This window comes from Perissodus microlepis, chromosome 22 (genome assembly GCF_051167445.1).
Source record: "Perissodus microlepis isolate ML-2025 ecotype Zambia chromosome 22, ASM5116744v1, whole genome shotgun sequence".
In the NCBI taxonomy this organism is placed as follows: Eukaryota; Metazoa; Chordata; class Actinopteri; order Cichliformes; family Cichlidae; genus Perissodus; species Perissodus microlepis.
In genome coordinates, this window is record NC_140481.1 from 26,002,478 (window position 1) to 26,021,297 (window position 18,820).

The following is an 18,820-nucleotide window of genomic DNA, read 5'->3' on the forward strand; positions in this document are numbered from 1 at the left end:
AGTGTACCGAGAAAATATCCCCTGCACCATTACACCATCACCAGCAGCTTAACCACTCACGAGGCAGGATGGGTCCATACTTTCATGTTTATGCCAAATTCTGACCCTGTCATCCAAATGTTGCAGCAGAAACTGAGACGCATCAGATCAGACCATGTTTTTCTAATTTTCTGCTGTCCAATTTTGGTGAACCTGTATGAATTGTAGCCTTGGTTTCCTGTTCTTAGGTGAGTGTCATATAGTGTGGTCTGCTGCTACTGGAATCAACAAGGCGTTTTCAGCCAGAGAACTGCTGCTCACTGGGTATTTTCTCTTATTTGGACAATCTTCAGACTGCAAATCCAAGAGATGTTTGTGTGGGGGAAAATTCCAGTATATCAGCAGTTTATGAACTACTTAGACCGCTCCCCCTGGTACCAGCAACTTTCAAAATAAATCACTGGTTTCTAAATATGGTTACAAAAGTGGACGCTCATATTAGACAGGTCCAGTAGAAGATTTTTTTTAAAAAAAGTTGTTTTGAACATTAAAAATGTAGCTGGAGCTGAGCAGAGCAGACCTCACTTGAAGTCTTCGTCATAATCATCAATCATAATATTCAAACACGAGAATTTTCAACCACGTTTTCTCCATTTTTATTAATACATCTTTATTATTGACTGAATCTATAACTAGCAGTTAATTTAGAAATACAGTCTATTGTAGCCCATCACATTCTATTTTAGAAATCACTTACACATATGGTGTTTTTTATACATTATGTGGTGATGATTTAGTAAAAAGCTTTCTTGGACAATTAGCCTCATGGACTCTCCACAACACCACTCATATTAAATGCATGACTACATATACTTAAAGAGAAATACTGAACGTACAGTATATGCTTCAGACAATGTGGCTCATTAATGCATAATGGTTTCTCATATAAGTGCAGAACATGCTTTTTGTGCACAGGGTACTATATACAGTGCTGGTACCATGCTCTCCTAGTGTGTTGTCCTTTGTTCGGTTTGTTAAGAAGAAGGTAAAATAGAGGTTTGAGATGAAGAGTTTTTCCCTCAGGTTGTCGTCATGCAGGTCGTTAAGTGGAAGGATGTTTTCAGTCCATGAAGAAAGCCTGAGGACAAAGACGGCTCACGTAAATGGAAGTGCTGGCGCAGAATCAAAGCGACTGAGCTTGTAGAAAATCCAGTTTATCTCTAACTAATCCAACCTCTACAGCCACATTTAAATAATTAAAATGATCTCACAGATGTTTTCCATTAGTTTCAGCTTTGCACACCTAATCAGTGACAACATATCTGTGTTAGATGGTGCCATAAATAATGCTTTTACACTTTATTAGAGAAAACAAATCAGTTTTATATTTAGTAATGAGGTTTGGAGTACATGGTGGTGTAGCCTTTTGGACTCCAATAATACTTAATTCCTAATATTTCACAAAGGTTTATTATCGTGTCCTTAGGGGTAGATCATCTGCGTCCATCTCATCAACTCCCTAACATCCTCCTCTGTCACAACAACCCTCTGCATGTCCTCCTTCACTACATCATGAATCTTCTCTGTAGTCTTCCTCTTTTCTTCCTGACTTGCATCTTCAACATCCTTTGTCAGATATATCCACCTTCCCTCCTCTGCATATGTCAGCCTTTCCTTTCTAACTTTGGCTCCAAACTGCCCTACCTGAGCTGTCCCTCTGATGCAGTCGTCTCTAATCCTGTCTATTCTGGTCACTACCAGTGAAAATGTTAGCATCTTCTTTTTGTTAGTACCACCATCTCCAAAACATGCATCATAGCAGGTCTCACTACCATCTTGTACATTTTCTCTTTCACTCTTGCTTCTATCCTTCTGCCAGAAATCACCCCTAACACTTGCCTCCACCCACTCCATCCTGCCTACACTCGCTTCTTCATCTCTCTTGTACATTGTCTTTTGCTTTGGATGGTTGAGCCCAGGTATTTAAACTCATCTACTTTCACTACCTTTGATCCTTGCATGTTCACCTCTCCACCTGTGTCCCCCTCATTCACATGCATCTTGCTTCTACTGCGTTTCATTCTTCTTCTCTCAATTGCATACCCCCACCTCTCCATGCTCTCTTCCACCTGCTCCCTATTCTCACTACCAATCACAGCATCATCTGCAAACATCAGAGTTCCTCCTGCCTGACCTCATCTGTCAATCTGTCCAGCACTACTGCAAACAAGAACAGGCTCAGAACTGATCCCTGATGTAATCCCACCCTTACCTTGAACCAACTGTCACTCCTGCTGCACACCTCACCCCACTAAAATATATTTTCTCTAGATCCACTATGAATGATTGAAGTGCAGACTTTTACCTTTAAATTAAGGAATGTTATAAAAATAGTGGATTAACTGCTTAGGAATTACAGTGACTTTTTCACACAGTCCCTCATGTGTGGGTGTTAGTCTGACGTCTAAAACCTACACATTTTCACCTAACTCAAGGTACAGTATTTGTATCACACAATTAGCAAAGATGGTCCCACTTTAACACTTTAGCTGTGAAAAAATATAGTTGAGCAGAAATTCAAGGGATCCACCTTTCTAACCTTTCATTAATTTCCCTCAAAAATATACTTTAGTGCAAGAACTCAGTAAATCTACAAAGTTTATTTTGCACTTTCTAGTAAATGTTAAGTTAGCAGCCTAATAGCCTAGCTTAGCTTCATGGACATCCATAGAACAACTAGCCTGGCTATATCCATACAAAAGTGCAAAAATGACCCTTAATGACCTTTACATAATGTTTTCAATAAAAGTACACAGTCTAGAAACAACAAAACTTTCACCATAATAATACAATCAGAAAATTGCTAGACTGATAATAAGTAAAGAGCAATTTTTTCTTTTATATTTTATGCTTGACGTCGTTATTGTTGCTACAGGGACACAGTTTACTTAGATCAAACATGATGCTTGAAACAAAGCCGTGGTTAGGAGTGGTCAGCTGACAGGGTCTAATGACATTTATGTAGTGTTTCTAATCATTCTAAAATACATTGTAACAGTAGGTATCTTTCATTTCATTTCCATTAAATGATCACAACGTACCTGTGCTATTCTCCGACTTGTACCCCTGCACAGTTATCTTTACTTTCCGAGGCTATCGCTAAATATTCAGCATTTCTGGAAAGGAAAAAAAGAAAATCATTTTCAGCAATCATCTGCAATGTTTTCTTTCATCACAATGACATGGGTTAAAAAAATGCAAAAATAAAAAGATACAGGTTTAATTTTCTTTTCGACTTACAGGAGGAAGGTTTTGGTTTTGACTAGGGAGGAGGATGGCAGGATGAAAACACGACAAGGCGACAAGAGGGAACGGGACAAAGACACACAAGTGAACGCACACAAACACGATGGAGACAGTGACAGTCTTATAGTAAAGGAAACAATGATATAGCAGGCAAAGGCAAAAGTTAAAATTATAGGTGTGATTATAGCAGGACAATAAAGAATGGCATGACTCATGGGGAAATACACACTTTTCACAACTTCCCACTCACACCAAATTTGTTTTTGAGGAAAGTACCATTCACGTCAAACACTGTAAGCCAAACAAACACCTAATAAACAAGTATCAATGAGAAGGAAACCGCAACTGCTTTCACATATCTCTTATCATTTCTGCATATAAATTTGTCTCTTTGGCAGTCTGCCAAACCATATCCCTCTTCTGTGATTCTTCTCCTTTTGCACACCGAGGAAAGTTAACTTCTAAACATCCAACAGGTCATGAGTTAAGATGAGCATTTAGGATTGAGTTTGGGTTGGGTTAACATCCACCTTTTTATGATGTCATTTTCACCTGTTTGGATTCAGGAGACAAATACCCTCTCAACTCCAAAGAATGCTCTCATTTATTTTATAAAGCTTATAGTTAGGGCTGGATCAGGTGATTCTGAATGATCCCTTAGGTATGCTGCTTCAGGCTGCTGGGACACTTCCCATGAGGCACTGAGCAGTTCTTCCCACTCTCCTGGATGTGTTTATATGCAACTATTGCAACCTTTGTCTACTTCCTTCCATACTTTGTGTCTGCTCGTGGTCTCTCTCTGCTTTCCTTTCCTTTCTTCCTTTTACCCTCATCTCTCAACCATTCAGGCCAGGTTGCTGCCCTCCCACAGCTTGGTTCTGCCAGAAGGTTCTTCTTGTTAAAAGGTAGTTCTTACTCATAGTGGATCCTCTGGTTTTTTGTGGGTTCTCTCTATAACGATGTGCAGTCTTTACCTTGCAATAAAATAACATAATCTGTGGATTTTGTTGGGTTTTTCCTTCAGTAAGGATTTCTTAGTTTATAGTTGAGGTTTTTTGTAATTATAGCAAAAATGTAACGGATGTGCTGATTACTTAGCCTAGTGTTTTAGTTCTTCCTACTTTTGAAATCAGTTTTTCTTCAACGTTTAGAATACCCCTATACTTGATTTGATTTGGTTTGGTCTGGTCTCTCCGATGTCTTCTTGAATTTTGTTGTCAAGTGTTTCTCTTTTCCGTGGTTTCCCCATTTGGGTACTTCCTGTTTTATTTTGTTGCTTTTCGGTCTCTTGTACATTATCATTAATATTATTTCCTTTCTTATTGTCTTAATTAGTTTCAGCTGTGCCCTGTTAATCTGGTGTTTCCACTTTTCCTGGTTGCGTCCTGTGCCCATTTAATGCCTCAGCTTCTATCAGTTTTTTGTTCAGTTACACTCTAACCCTGCTGCCCTCTTTAGCTTTATGTCATGTTTCTTTAATTTTCCACGTTGTCTCAATAATGTTTTAGGTTTTTTTCTGTTTAATTAGTCCATCTCTAAAAGCTGTATTTGGTTCAGCCTGAAATCTGTGACATTTAAAGCACCTTGAGGAGACTGTTAGTGTGAAATGCAATTATTTAAATTTAATTTTTGCCTAATTGGAACACCTAAAATGTTTTTACCCAACCTGCAGACACAAAATTCTGGACTCCCTAGCTTACACTCACACAGTGTTTACTTCCTTCAGCTGGAGACCTAAAATTTGCTTTCATTTGCACCTCTGAGTGAGTTTATGATGCTGGTGTGACCGGGCCTTAACCCAAATTTGTCTTTCATCAATATCTACAAATATGCATGCCAATAAGTGCCAGAAAATAAGGAGTCTCAGATATGTTTGTTTCCTTTTCAACTGTAAAATGACTTAATTACACATCTTGGTCCACAATAGCAATGCGTAACTCATTTTATTTTGAGCTACAAACTAATATTGGCCAACATATCTGCATCCAGTTCATAACTGCACTCAGAAACACTTTTATAAGCCTTTAACATATAAGCACATCTTGTATATCTTTTCAAGCAGAATCTTGAAATGAAAAGGCTCAACTGTATATACAAGATTCTGACATGCATTAAGTCAGCATGCATTTAGGTGTAAGAGAAAAATACTTACGCCGCTTCTCGTAATGCTTCTTCTCCAGCTGCTGCTATCTTTCTGTAACAGTATATCATCTCTATGAGGAGCCAGAGCTGCAGGCCGATGATGGACACGTACATCATGACCTCTGACACGATGGAAGCTGTACCTCTGGTGGCTGCATACAGGAAACCAGGAAAGACGAGACAAACAGACAAACAAAACAAAGGTGACCTGACGGGGTCGAGAAAAAGCTGAAACCACCTAAAACCTAAAGAGGAAACATCTGTTCTATCTAAAATCTTTTGTTTTCAACTATGGAAGACCACAAGAGCCACACGCATCAAAATAAAGAATTCTGTGCTTGAATAGTCTTAGTTTTTTCTTGCAGAAGAATCACTTTTGTGATATTGTGCAGTCTGCCTGTGAGACACTACTGAATTTAATCAAAAATATATAATATATAATAAAAAAAAAGTTTTCCATATGACTTTAACAGTCTCTCATGTTGTTGCAGAGGAATTTTGGACCACTTCACAACATTGCTTCGGTTCATTACAATTTGCAGGCATCCATTTATGCAAAGCTCTCTTAAGAGCCTAAATATTTGCAAAATATCTATTAATTAATCATAATTCGTTCCAAAGTTACAGTTAAGAGACAGTTTTCCAGACGTATTTAAAGCCTAGTCCTAGATTCAAAGGGAAATTAAATTAAGATCGCCACAAAGTCTAAGACTAGACTTGATCCGTGTCTGGGAGACTGAACCAAAGAGCGCACTGTTATATATGCTTACTGTTATGCTGCCTGTTGATAGTAATACATTTATCAGGAAACATTAAATAATTCAGCTAAGCTGCTGAACTGGCAGCGTGTCAGTATCCACGATTAGACATGTTTCTTCCATCTATTGAAAACTGTAGAGAGTAAATATCAGCCACTGATGAAATAGAAGTGAAACAAAATGAATGTTGCTTCCATTTTAATCCTAACAGAGACTAGGAGGCTTCTTTATTGACAGTGCCAGAATCTTCAACCTCTGAAAATGGAGGCAGGCTGCATTCTCATAATATTAAAGCTCCGTTGTTGTTCAGGGACCTCGAGGTTAATAGGAATGCACACTGCACTCACAGTGAGATTTAAAAGAGTGACGGTCTGTATTGTGCGAGTGTGAATCCGTTTGTGAAATGCTTCTGCAATGACAGAATCTGCTTAAGTCTAATTAAGGCCTGGAAATGCTCAGCCACCTCCACCATTGATCGCCACATTTACACGTAAGAAAGATAAATGCATTCAAAAAAATTCAAAAAATCTAAATCTGACTGCTCAAACCACACTTTTCAACCTTATTTCAATATGCATAATATATTTTAACATTTAGCAATAAATTTGCTTTTTCTTGTTAACTGTCCTCAGATGTCTTTAAGTCTACTTGCTCAAATACTAATGACCTGTATAAAGTCGTACCTTTCCCCACCACACTGAGGTGCACCACTTTGCTGACAACGTCGTTGTACTCGTAGTTTTCGTAGGAGAGGATGCGGTTGAAAAAGCACCGGTAAGTGCCCGAGTCATTGAAGGTGACATTTAACAGGTATATGGACGCATCTTGAATGTCTCTGCTCCTTTTGCTTCCGTTCCAGTCGACACGATCCACAAACTGGTCACTCTCAATGGTGGGGCCATCCTCATTGTAGGTGTACATCTGGACGACACAGAGATCATTTAAGGTTGTGTTCATTACCAGTTATATATTCTTATGCAACACCTTTGCATGAGTGACGGTTAAAATTATTTTTTCATTATTTATGTTATTCTGGGCCTTGGTGTCGCCGCTCAGTTTGTTTCCTCCCTTAAAGAGAACTTATTTCTGATTGGCTGTCCCCCATAAACAGAAGATCGGAACAGCTGTGGGTGGAGCTTCTGTTCTCACAGCTAATACCAGGTGTCTGAGATGACTCTATTAGGATATATGCACTCTATGACATCACACAGAGCCAAGGGTAGAAGAAACTGTCAGAAACAGAGCATTTGGCTCACAGGTGTTACTTTTAAAAACACTGAAACTTTGGCGGTGTCTAATATGAACATCCACCAATGAGCTATTATGTTATTTAGGCTACAATGTTGTAGGTTGTGTATTATTATTATTATTTTGGAAATGTGTTTCATATCTCTTGAAAATCAAGGATTTAGTGTAAAAACTGTCAGTAACTCGTAAAAATTTATTGCTAAATGTTTGTTAAACCCTTGAATTAAAGCAGAAAGTCTACACTTCAGCTGTACCCTGATTGTTTGATTTCAAATTGGAAGCAACAATGAAAAAAATATGTCCAGGTTCATGAGTAAAAAACATACTCCATTATTTAGATGTATTTTCAGTTAATTGGTTAAGTAAACACACTTGACAGCTCCAAATGGATATCATGTGAGAGGAAAATACCTCGTTACCATATTGTAGATGGATGTGTTGCCTCCGATTTAAATTTGTCTACACCCCCAGTCACCCCATATGAAACATACTTTCCCCTGAAACTGTTCAGGCATATTTTTTAAAATTTTAAAACGACCGTTCAGACACTACTATACTGAAATACATCCACAGCTACATTAACACAGCATGCACTGCGGCATCAAACAGAGAATCCAGCACAAGGTCAGCAGAGCTCTCTCTGACACTTTGATGACCTCAGTGGGGTAAAATGTTCCAATTGATTCCCATCTGAAGCTCATGATGGTCTCATCACTGGGTGCTATTATGTGACTGAGGACCGTACTGTAGGTGTCTATGTGTGAGTAAGTGAGAGCGACAGGAAGGAGGAGAGCTTTAGTGTGCACTATATATAAGTGCATATATAAATAGCTCAAGTCCTGAGAGAACTAGCCCACAAGTTTGATTTTATGGATGCTTGCATGACTAAGACTTCCTGCTCCAAACCTCCCATATAGTCAGCAGTGCTGCTTGTTGTGTACAAAGCAGAATTTAAGGTCCAGCAGAGGTAGCGGCTTCGCTGTCCTCTGACAATCTGGGGATGGCCTGTTTGCCTGCAGAGAGCTCTGTCTGTGGGCCACTCTTGCTTGTACTGTTGTTGGTCTGTCAGCCGCAGAGAAAGTTACAAAACTCAAAGAGCTGAAGTGAAACAATGAAACGTGTCCATTGCAGAACTTTCTGTTGTTTTTCATGCTGTTCTCCTGGTGAACACTGCTCTCGCTCCCTTCTCTGTCCCACTGTTTTGCCATAAAGTGATTTTCAAGATTTACCAAAAAATTATTGCCTGTATTTAAACAGTTGTAAATGACTTGTTTACCTAAAATCTGTCAAATGTATCATCAAGTCATTTTTGGCCGGACAAAACATTTTTATCACAAGGTTGACGCTCAAACCAGTTTTTGGCAAAATTACTTTTATGTATCTTTCATTTATCCAGGTAGAAAAAGTGTCATAAATGTATTTTTCAAGAGATTTTGCAGAAATTGCAACAAGCATAAATAGCACCATAGTTCTGTAAAGATATTATTAAATTGGCTAAAAAGGATTGGGTTGATTATAATTTAGGTATTATTTTATATATAACCTCTTCATAAATCCAGTTAATTTACCAACACGAGGAGATATTACACATACATACATCAGAAACATCAGAAATCTTTTTGGTGCAACACCGGCCCACTTGTTGACGTGTATGTCATCCAGTTCAGCGATGCACAGTGAGGATCTTGGAAGACTAAAATTTGTTTTAATCTCCATCATCAAAACTGCAATTAGGAAATGAGAGCTCTTTTCCTGAAGGATATTGCTTCTCCTTCAAATGTACTGAGATCGTTTTGTGTGATAGTAACTGGAAGAAGCTCTGGCTTTTGCAGTTATTTTCTTCTACTTTAACAAGGTGAAAGAAGCATCCTTTAAAGTGCTCCACTGGTTTTATCCTACCGAAAGTGTCCTTAAAAAGACTCAAACCTGACATTATGTAATCTTACATGAGTTTGTCTTTCAGTTATTTTAGCTTTACCTCTACTCCTGACTACTGAAACAGCATGTTTACGTTTATGTAAGTGATTCCCGATTGGTTTGGAAAGATATTTTATTTGGACTCCATCAAGACAATAACGCAAACTCTTGTGAATTTCTGATTAATCTGATTTTTTTTAATTCTGTGCCAAATTTCATATTCACAAATGTAAGTTTCTAAACTGAAAACGAATGCAGTTCCACAATCATATTCCTACTGTCGTCCCCCCTGAAAATATATTGAACAGTGTTTATTTTATATAAATAAAGCAGCAAGTTACTTCTATACTTTGTTCCTTCTTCTAATAAATGTTTATTTAAAAAAAAAAAGATGGGGGAAACCCAGATCTGCAGGGCCATAAATCCCACTTCATGGAAACACTCACCAGAAAAAAGTCAGCCTCCCCTTTTGGCCTGAAGTACCATTCGACGCTGGCTTCACCTCTCACCTCACTCCTTCTTTTGCAGGAGATGCAGCCCAGTTTAAAACCCTTGCCTGCTACAGCTTCAGTGTCCGAGTCCACCTCTGCACAGGCCCCGTGACACTGGTACACTGTTTACAAGAAAAGAAGAGAAGTCATCAGCCTGGGTTAACAAGGTGTCATAGCAAAACACTGCCAGGAATCACGCCCACTCACCAAACAGCGCGCAGAGGAAGGAAAATAGCAGAAAACGTAGTAGTGCCATAACTCCAGATGTTTTATGGAAGGAGGGGCCTCAAAAAGTACAACCCTAAAATGGTTCTTGAAGCTTTCACGGAGCCTAGTGACCCTCACGCACTGAGCACCTCCGAGTTTGCAATAGCAGGATGGATATTTGCAAATGTTTTCTTGTAGATTTCAGGAAGCTTATCTGTATTGTTTTTTAAGTGCAGGCTGATGTCGTGTGTTGGTGGCAACTAGCAGCTAAACATGCATTGTAAAGTGCAAACCGTATACGCGTAAATGTAATGTCCCGTGGAACCACTCAGGTCTTTGGCTCAAGCCGGCAACAGTTTCCAGAATTCTGGTTGCAGAATTTATTGCCACAAATTATTGCTCCTTTTGAGACAGTTCCCCCAATTTACACACCCACTGGCCTCCCGCATCCACGCGGTGACCTTTTCTGCTATCAATGATCAAATAGCTTATGAAACGATCCAGATATCTATTAACTCACAGTGCTCCCCAGATCCGCACCCTGAGGTTATGATTCTTTTTTTTTCCTGAGGTCCTTTTAATATGAGATGCAGAGAGCAATCAGTAGACCTGCCTGGGGCATGCTCCGCTCTAAATGTTGGAAAATTACAGAGAGTATAGACGCTTACGAGGTTAAAATGAATATGTGTTCAAGAGTGCAACATGCCAGCTACTGAATAAACGTCAACAATACATTTACATGCCAGTGCATTTATAATCAATTTGCATGCTCTACGGCAGGAAACAAATGGCTACCTTTTACAGGGTACACGCTACCAGTATTTAATAGAGACCAGTTTAATGGTCTAATGGTAATTATCCTTAATCGGATCAATGAAATCAGAGCCACTGTCCTGATCAGGCCTCCTCTCCTCGAGCAGAGTCGTCTCTCCTGGAAAAAAAATATAGAAAAATACTGTCCTCTCCTGCGATGGCAGCTGTATGTTTTTTGTATAATTTCAGCTATCTAATGACCCCGTGCTCGGAGAAGAGATGTTTCGTTCGCGTTGGCATTGCAGGTCAAACTGCGTGAGCGCACACGCAGGCATATAAGCCAGACACGCAATTAAAAAAAAAAACACACAACCCTCAAATAAATCCGTCCAGTGCTCAGTTAACGGTGTTTTCTCCTGCGCCACAGCGGCACCTCTGTTGAGAGGCTGATGCTGCAGATGCACTGCGGTAAAAACAGCCAAGCGTGTGTGAGACAGGGCAGGTGCTGCATGTGACAGCTGTTTGAGCCTCTTCTGTACGGTTTTTTAAACTGATGCTCATTTAACCCTGCCTCAAACCTGCTGCAGGGATCCCGGTGTGCGTTGGAAGCAAATTAAATGGAAAATGTTAAATAAGAAAACGAGAACAGGGCGAGCTGGCCCTTTAATTTAACTCCTTGTTGATTCATACAGGGCATCAGAGAGCTTCCACTTTCTGGACTTCTTGTTTTATAGGGGGCGCTAATGGGATGTGACTCAAAAAATCCAGTTAAAATTACAGTAGGCTACAGTGAAGGAATTTTCCGTGTAATTATTTTAATGTATTTCCCAGTGTTTATTACACATTGATTTTTACCATTAAATATTTATGGAAACTTAAAAAAAATAATAATTTTGATGTATGGCAGAACTTTATTTAGGTGCAGGGGGTGGGTGGGGGTATTTCATTTTTATTTTATTTTATTTTTTTGCATTTTTAACAGTGTAAACTTCATTGAGGAAAATCTGAAATTTTTATGATATTTTGTTTGGAGATACACGTTGGCGGTTTTATTTATTTTCACAGCACTATGAGCCGTTTTACAGCATCCGCCATTTTCCTTTTGGGCATGAGTCCACCAGTAGCTGAGAATTTCTAGCAACTAACCTCCTGACAGCGTCCCGTTCAACCACCACAACCATCACACATGTAGTTTTCTGTTGCGGTTTAACTTTTCTTCCACTGTTTATTTAACGCTTGTAAAAACGTGTGTCTTAGCAAAATGCTAGCTTTTGGGCAGCATAAGCTTCTCTGTGAGGACTAACTAAAGGACAGGAAGGTCGTTTTATTTCAGTACAGGCCCATTATCGATGAGATATGCGAAAATTAAATTACACATTGACCGTTTTGTCTAGAAGCGGTTGTTTTATCCGTGTTGCACTGTCAGCTAATTGAATATCTCCGGAGCGCCCCCTGCTGGGCATCCAGCTGAATTGCAGTCAGTTTCTCGGGGATTGGGCTCTGTCAATACATGTAACAGTGGGTCTGTCAGTAACGTTTAATAATTGTCCATGCAGCTATTGTTTATTCAGCGGCAGGTGAATCAACAGGTTAACGTGTGATGGCGTTTCGTGACAGTTCAAACCGACGTTTACACCAAACACCCACTCACGCCGTGTGAGGATGCTGCTTAGTCAACTGAATATAAGCAGCAGCTGCGCCTGCGGGTAGGCTGCCGTTAGCCTCGTTATATTAGCGTGATGTTTTTTTGAGATGGCGGTTAGCATGTGGAGTTTACCAGTGACGTTTTGCTGCAAATAGTCAGCGAGGCTCCATGTAAAACAACAAAATCTCGGTTCATCGAAGGTAAAGTCATTAAACTAACGTTTACTGGGCTAACTGTTGACTGGCTAATGTAGCTAAAAGCTAGCTTAACGCAGGGAATATAAACAATGAACCAAAAACTAAGGAGCGAATGTCTTCAGCCCTTCATCATGTGAGTGCCGTCTTTAAAAGTAGATGGTGAAATAGTAGAGCATCGAAGTGAGCAGTAATCACCAGGTGGTAAATTATTCGGGATGAACACAGGTGGTTATTAATAAATCAGTCCTATTTATCCTACATTCGGGAAATGCTATCGTTACAGCACTTAAATTGAACATTAAAGATAACACCCGGATTATCTGGCAGATGGCTTTCTGGTAGGCGGATGTATTGAATTATAAAGTGTGATGGCATGTGGAAGGGAAGATTTTGTGTATCTCTCCTTGTGGCAGTGTATCTGAGAAGCGGCTCTGCTGTCTGTTTAGTAAGTGTTGCAGAGGGTGGTCAAGATTATCTATGATGGATAGCAGACTGTTCAGTGGCCTCGTCTCGACCACAGCTCTTTCATAAGTGTTGTGTGTGCAGCCAGTCACAGAGCCAGCCTGTCTGATCAGTTTATTCAGTATGTTGGAGTCACCAGCTCCCCAGCAGACTTCAGCAAAGTGCACTGTGCTGGCTAAAATTGGGTGATCTGCAGCATTTTGCTGGATGCTTTGAAGGATCTCAGTTTCTTTAGGAAATAGAGTCTCCTATTACCCTTCTTGTAGACAATCTGTGTTGGTTTTCCTGATTTGGATGCCTGGAGTAGCCCTCTACTTCAACACTCTGTCCCAGGATAGGTCTTGGCTATGTAGCTGCGCTCTTCCTTCTGCAGTTAGTCACCGTAACTGGTCTTATTCACATTCAGAGGTAGACAATTCCTCCTAGACTACTTCACCGGTGGGCTCAGGCAAGTCTCTGGTGTGAGGGAGCTAGTCAATAGTTGTTAAGCCCTGATAGTGTTGAGTTCTTCGGTACAGGAACCAAACAGCATGTTTTCCATAACACTGATATTAGCATCATTTTACCTGACATTTGAGGTAAAATTGGTCTTCATGAAATTACTCGTAAGCAATTAAAGATCAATCAGAGGATAATAGATTAATGTACCAGCTGATCTTTTCTGCGGTGAATGTTATCAGCCTTGTTTTGTGGAAAACAGACAGTGCTATTGCATATTTTAATGGCGTAACAAAACATATATTGGTCTATAATGCATTATATGTATAAGTGTGGATTAGAAAAATAATAACTACATGTGTAGTAGAATATGAGAAAACAACTGACAACTTTTGTGCCTTTCCCCTAGGTTTCTCTGACCATGGATCCGACCTGCAGTGGGTCTGTGGCTCCGGCCGGTTTGACGGTCCAGGTGTGCTTCCCAGGCGCCAGAGCAGCTGTTTTGGACAATCTCAACCGTCAGCGGGAGGAAGGCAGGCTGTGCGATCTCTCCATCCAGGTGCAAGGTCACGTGTTCAGGGCTCACCGCTGTGTCCTTGCTGCATCCTCACCTTACTTTCATGATCAGGTAGGGCAGAGCATATTCATGCAGGGTTGAAGTTGTTGGGGTTTACTGTCTGATGTTGCACTCCAGTAATATAGCACTATTAGAATACCTAAAATCATCTCTGCATGTAGAGTGGGTGACAAGAGACGAAGGGAGAGACACCACTTCACAGCCTTTATGAGCATATCACCCACTTGTTTTCTACTCCACATTTTGAGCTTTAATATTTACATTTTGGCCACAGCTGGCAAACATGTTTAAAAGCTGTATTATTAACTGTTGGAGTGCAATCCACTGAAAAAGATACCTGCTAATTAATACGTAGTAACATAAGCTGATGGTTATGATAAAATACTTGAATTTCACTCACCAAAACTGAAGCAGAAAATCCTTGGGTGGTCTGTACCTCACAGTAGCTCAGATAATTTCATCAAACAGCACAAACATGTTGGAAATGTCCACATCAGTGACTCCAGTTAGTGGAAACCTAGCTTTTGTATAAAAAGCAGGTGTCTTAAGCCTCCCTTATAGTTTCATTAGCTGTTTTTCTATGTTTAAAATGGCTAACAAACTGAGCAACAGTTTGTTTTTGTAAAGGCACTGGGTTTGTAAAACACTGGCTGAAAACCTGTTTATGTGTATATTTCAGTGCAGATGTCAAAGTGTGTCTTTGTTTCTGTCTCTTCACAGGTGTTACTGAAAAATGTTACAACTGTCTCCCTGCCCTCAGTCATGGACCCAGTTGCCTTTGAGAGCGTCCTGAGTTCTGCGTACACTGGCCAGCTGAGCATCGTGCATGACGATATCGTCAACTATGTCACCGTGGCCAGTTTCCTCCAGATGTGGCACATCGTGGACAAATGCACCGAGATCCTAAAGAGGCCTCGGTCCTCAGCAGAGGGCGCCTCTGGGGAGGCTGCCGCCGCAGCTCACCCCGGCTCTGCATCTCGCCAGCAGTCCCCGAGCAGCACGGAGTGCCTGTATGCAGAAAGGGAGGGAAGGAGGAGGGAGAAGAAGCCAGATTCACTGCCTCCTTTGGCTACATGGAGACGCCCACAGCAGTTCTCAAGATGGGGACGCCCTCGACCCTCGTCAGCCCAGCACTTGGCTGATTCACAGCTGGACAGCCTTCCTGGCTATGTGGAGACTGATTACACCAGCTGCGAGGAGACATGGGTATCGTGCAATGCTAAGACGAGTCACTTTACTCATGACGGACCTGGACACAATGCCCGGCACCATGGGGGGTTTTCGGGTGCTGAGGCTTTAAAGCAGAAAGTCAGATTTCAACAGCGGGGCGCACCACAGACCTCTGATCGACCACTCGATAAGAATAGAGAGAGTGGGGACGGTGATGAGACGCAGGATAAGAGGAGGAGTGAGAGAAGAGAGATTGAGGCGGATGAAGGAGTAGGAGAAGAGACGGGGAAGAAGGAAGGCTTTGCACAAATGGGACACTGTGGTAAGATGGACAAATATAAACAGCATTAAAGAATCCTTTTTAGACACTATTTGTTATTAGGATTTTTACTTTTCTTGAACAGCAGTTTTTTTTTCTCCAAATATAAAGAAATTTACAGCTTTTGTGGGGATGATTTGGACTGACATTCAACAGCAGTGCCCTGACATTTACTGTAAATGTTACTGAAAGTTAATATATTTATATATTATAAAATAAATACAAGAATTTAAACATTTTATTTATTGGTTTCAATTTAGTAAAATTCTGATTTAAGTCAGCAGTGGATATAAATATAAATAATGTTGAATCTGACCAGATAGCTGGGTCATATATTCTTTCTCTTTGTGCATTTTCCCAGTGAATTTACTAAAATGTGCTTTTGTTCCTTCTTGTCTTCAGCAGACTTTCACTCAGTTTCGAATGAAAATGACGAAGCTGGACATGCTGCAGGGAAGCAGAGTGCAGACGTGACGAAGCAAAGAGATTTGGTAGGAAGCGATCCAGCCACAGACCTGCCCAGTCTTCATGGTTGCCAAACAGGTGACGCAGTTCCAGACCCTTCCTGCCCGTCCTCAGGCAGGCTTCAGTGGCAAACAGGTGCCTGGTCTCAGCAAGAGCAGAGGCCTCAGGAAGGAGAGGGCGGCAGCTGCAGTAAAGATGAGGATGATGAAGAGGAGGAGGAGGATGTGGATTTTGAATGTTTCACAGAAGCGACCTATAGGAGAGGCACTTACGATGAGATTGAAGATGGCACAGGACAGGTTTCCCAGCGGCCTTTGGTCCCCGTGTCTCCTGACTTTACAGTGGCGGGCGCGGAGGTGAATTGGCAGGGTGGCTCTTTGACCCCTACCTCCAGTCGCCATCTGTCCTCATCTTCTGCTGCATTTCCACCGCCCCCTTCACCTCCAACCCCATCTTCATCATCCTCAGTGTCCCTCGCTGCTGCGCCCTACACGGGCAAAGTACACTTCTGCCACTGTGGGAAAGCCTACACCCTGAAGAGTATGCGTGACCGGCATGTGAAGATGCAGCACCTCAATTTACGGCCCTTTGGGTGTCCCGTTTGCACAAAGTCCTTCAAAATGAAGCACCATCTCACTAAGCACCTTAAAACCCACGGAGGGCTGCGGCCCTATGAATGCAGCCTCTGTGGGAAGAAAGTCATTTGGAGAGACAGCTTCCTGAGACATCAGGCCCGATGTGAGAGACTTGCTTCCAGCTCCTCGGCGAACAGCAACAGTGCAAGCGCAGCAGCAGATATGGATGATGGCTACAGTTATGGATTTGATGAAGGGGAAGCCTTTCTCCCCACTGGAGGACAGGTGAAAGTTGAGGAAGTGGATTTTCATAAGGAGATAGAGGATGGGATGGGTGGGCTTTTGGGTAGTGTTTCTGGGATAGTTGCTGAGCTAAGAACCCAGACACAAAACTTGGACCCTGGCAGTCACGTTTTTAAAGAGGAGGCCAGCGAGAGCTTTACCTGAAATTAAACGTTTATGTGGAAAACAGTGATTTAAAGCACTTACTGTAAAGTTTGAAGAAGGATTTTGCTTAAATTGCCATGAAATGTCATCCGATCTTCACACAATCTGAATAAACGAAGAACACAAGCAGTTATACTTTTCATGCTTTTATTTATGAAACATTGAGCAATCACTCAGTGCTGGATGGAAAGAATAAGCGAACCTTTGTGCTAATGAGTTCTCAGAAAAGCTGCTTGGAGTCAGGTGTTCCAATTAAGGCAATGAGATTTGACTTGTGGAATGTAGAGGCACTTGTCCCTATAAACAAATGTGTACAAAGTCTGATTACTTACAAAGCCTTTTCTGAAATTTATATAAAGTGGAAATATAGGACTGGCACTACTCTTTTTCCAAAGGCCACAGAGACCACAATATATCTGGAAACAATATATCTACACTTACTAAAATAATTAAAAGATATACAGAAAACCTTTGAATAACAAATAGTGTTAATGGAAGAATTCTGCTAAGTAAATAAGTTAGCAAAAGACCAGATGGATGTTCCAAAACAGTTCTGTAATAATTGTTGAGACAAAAGTCAGTCTAACCATCCACCAACTGGATGCTTTGCAGGCATTGAGAGAGTAATACGTTTATAATTTTAATTTTTAATTTTTTTTTTTTAACCAGATTTCGCCCTGGAGCGGCAGTTCTAAATCTGATGCTTAAAAGAGTTTGGGAAGATGCAGTAAGACAGGAAATATTATTGGCCTCAATGCTGTTAATGTTTGTACAACTAAATAAATTTAATAGTTTACTTACCGTTTTAGAATAAACACTGTGCGATTACTCAGTGTGTTCAATAAAGACATGAAAAGTACAACTGATATTTTCCGAGTTTGATCAGATAATTAGTAATCAGTTAAAGTGTTGGTGATCCCAAAGGATTCGTCAGCTTTCTGCTGTATGTACATAAACACTTTAAAAGATGGAAATGTATAACACAACAAATCTTTGAGCCACTGCTTCAGTTTTGTCCTTTACATGCGCATTATTTACAGGCCATGGTTATTTTGAAAAACATGAAACAAAATATTCTAATTTCAAGTGATCCTTTTTCATTTTGCAGCATCACATGGGCTCAGTTTTTGTTTAGTGATGCTTTAAACTCTACCAAGCAGTGTTGTGAATGTACTTCTCGCATTTTGCACATAAATTATTTGCCATTAACCTTTAACATAAAATGAACACAAGGATAAAAATGCTTTTTTTCCCGTGCCATGCTGATGTCATTTATGTGAAGAAAAAAAAAATCATGGTAATAAAAGTAGTTTTGTTTCCTGGTTTTGGTGATCTGTGATCATTTTAAAACATGTCACTGAGGCTCATTTTTAAATATTTTGTTAAATGACTTCTCAAGAAAGAAACTTAAAATCAATGGTGATGAGATTACAGCTTTAGCCAGTCAGTGTATTGGGGCCTGAGAGGCTAACACTGGGCTCCTGAATAGCTTGTTAGATTTATATGAAGTTTAGCATCTTTTCCAGGTGATTCAGAAACAGGTGACTTTGGGTTTCTAGTAGATAAGTGTGATCGTCTTCCCTGTGAGACGAGCTCTACCAGTTACATTTAGGCTTGCAGGGTGTGAACACTGATTTATAATTTTTCCATTTTAGGCTAACACAGTGGATTTTAAATCAAGCTATTAAGATATGATTGAGGTGGAGACTATCAGTTTAAATTCA

General features: G+C 40.4%; 3 protein-coding genes across 5 annotated transcripts in view; 1 reads left to right on the forward strand and 2 right to left on the reverse strand.

Annotated features, from left to right (window-relative positions):
• Positions 1 to 18,820, reverse strand: part of LOC146363306 (free fatty acid receptor 3-like) — a 94,218-nt gene that overhangs the window by 48,073 nt on the left and 27,325 nt on the right. The window lies entirely within an intron of this gene.
• scn1bb (sodium channel, voltage-gated, type I, beta b) lies at positions 620 to 11,369 on the reverse strand. The gene is made up of 6 exons (XM_084919344.1): positions 10,049 to 11,369; positions 9,797 to 9,963; positions 6,869 to 7,106; positions 5,438 to 5,579; positions 3,081 to 3,155; positions 620 to 1,117 (listed from the first exon to the last, which is right to left on the reverse strand). Exons 1-5 carry the CDS (start codon positions 10,095 to 10,097, stop codon positions 3,086 to 3,088), a joined length of 666 nt encoding a protein of 221 aa, XP_084775470.1. The 5' UTR covers positions 10,098 to 11,369; the 3' UTR covers positions 620 to 1,117; positions 3,081 to 3,085.
• zbtb22a (zinc finger and BTB domain containing 22a) lies at positions 12,251 to 18,418 on the forward strand. Of its 3 annotated transcripts, none has more exons than XM_084919963.1 (4): positions 12,251 to 12,646; positions 13,953 to 14,171; positions 14,841 to 15,612; positions 16,012 to 18,418. In XM_084919963.1, the coding sequence occupies exons 2-4, from the start codon at positions 13,965 to 13,967 to the stop codon at positions 17,094 to 17,096; spliced, it is 2,064 nt and encodes a 687-aa protein (XP_084776089.1). In that variant the 5' UTR covers positions 12,251 to 12,646; positions 13,953 to 13,964; the 3' UTR covers positions 17,097 to 18,418. The 3 variants fall into 3 exon arrangements, with proteins under 3 accessions (XP_084776089.1, XP_084776091.1, XP_084776090.1); XM_084919965.1 differs by having other exon boundaries at positions 16,015 to 18,418; XM_084919964.1 differs by having other exon boundaries at positions 12,251 to 12,507.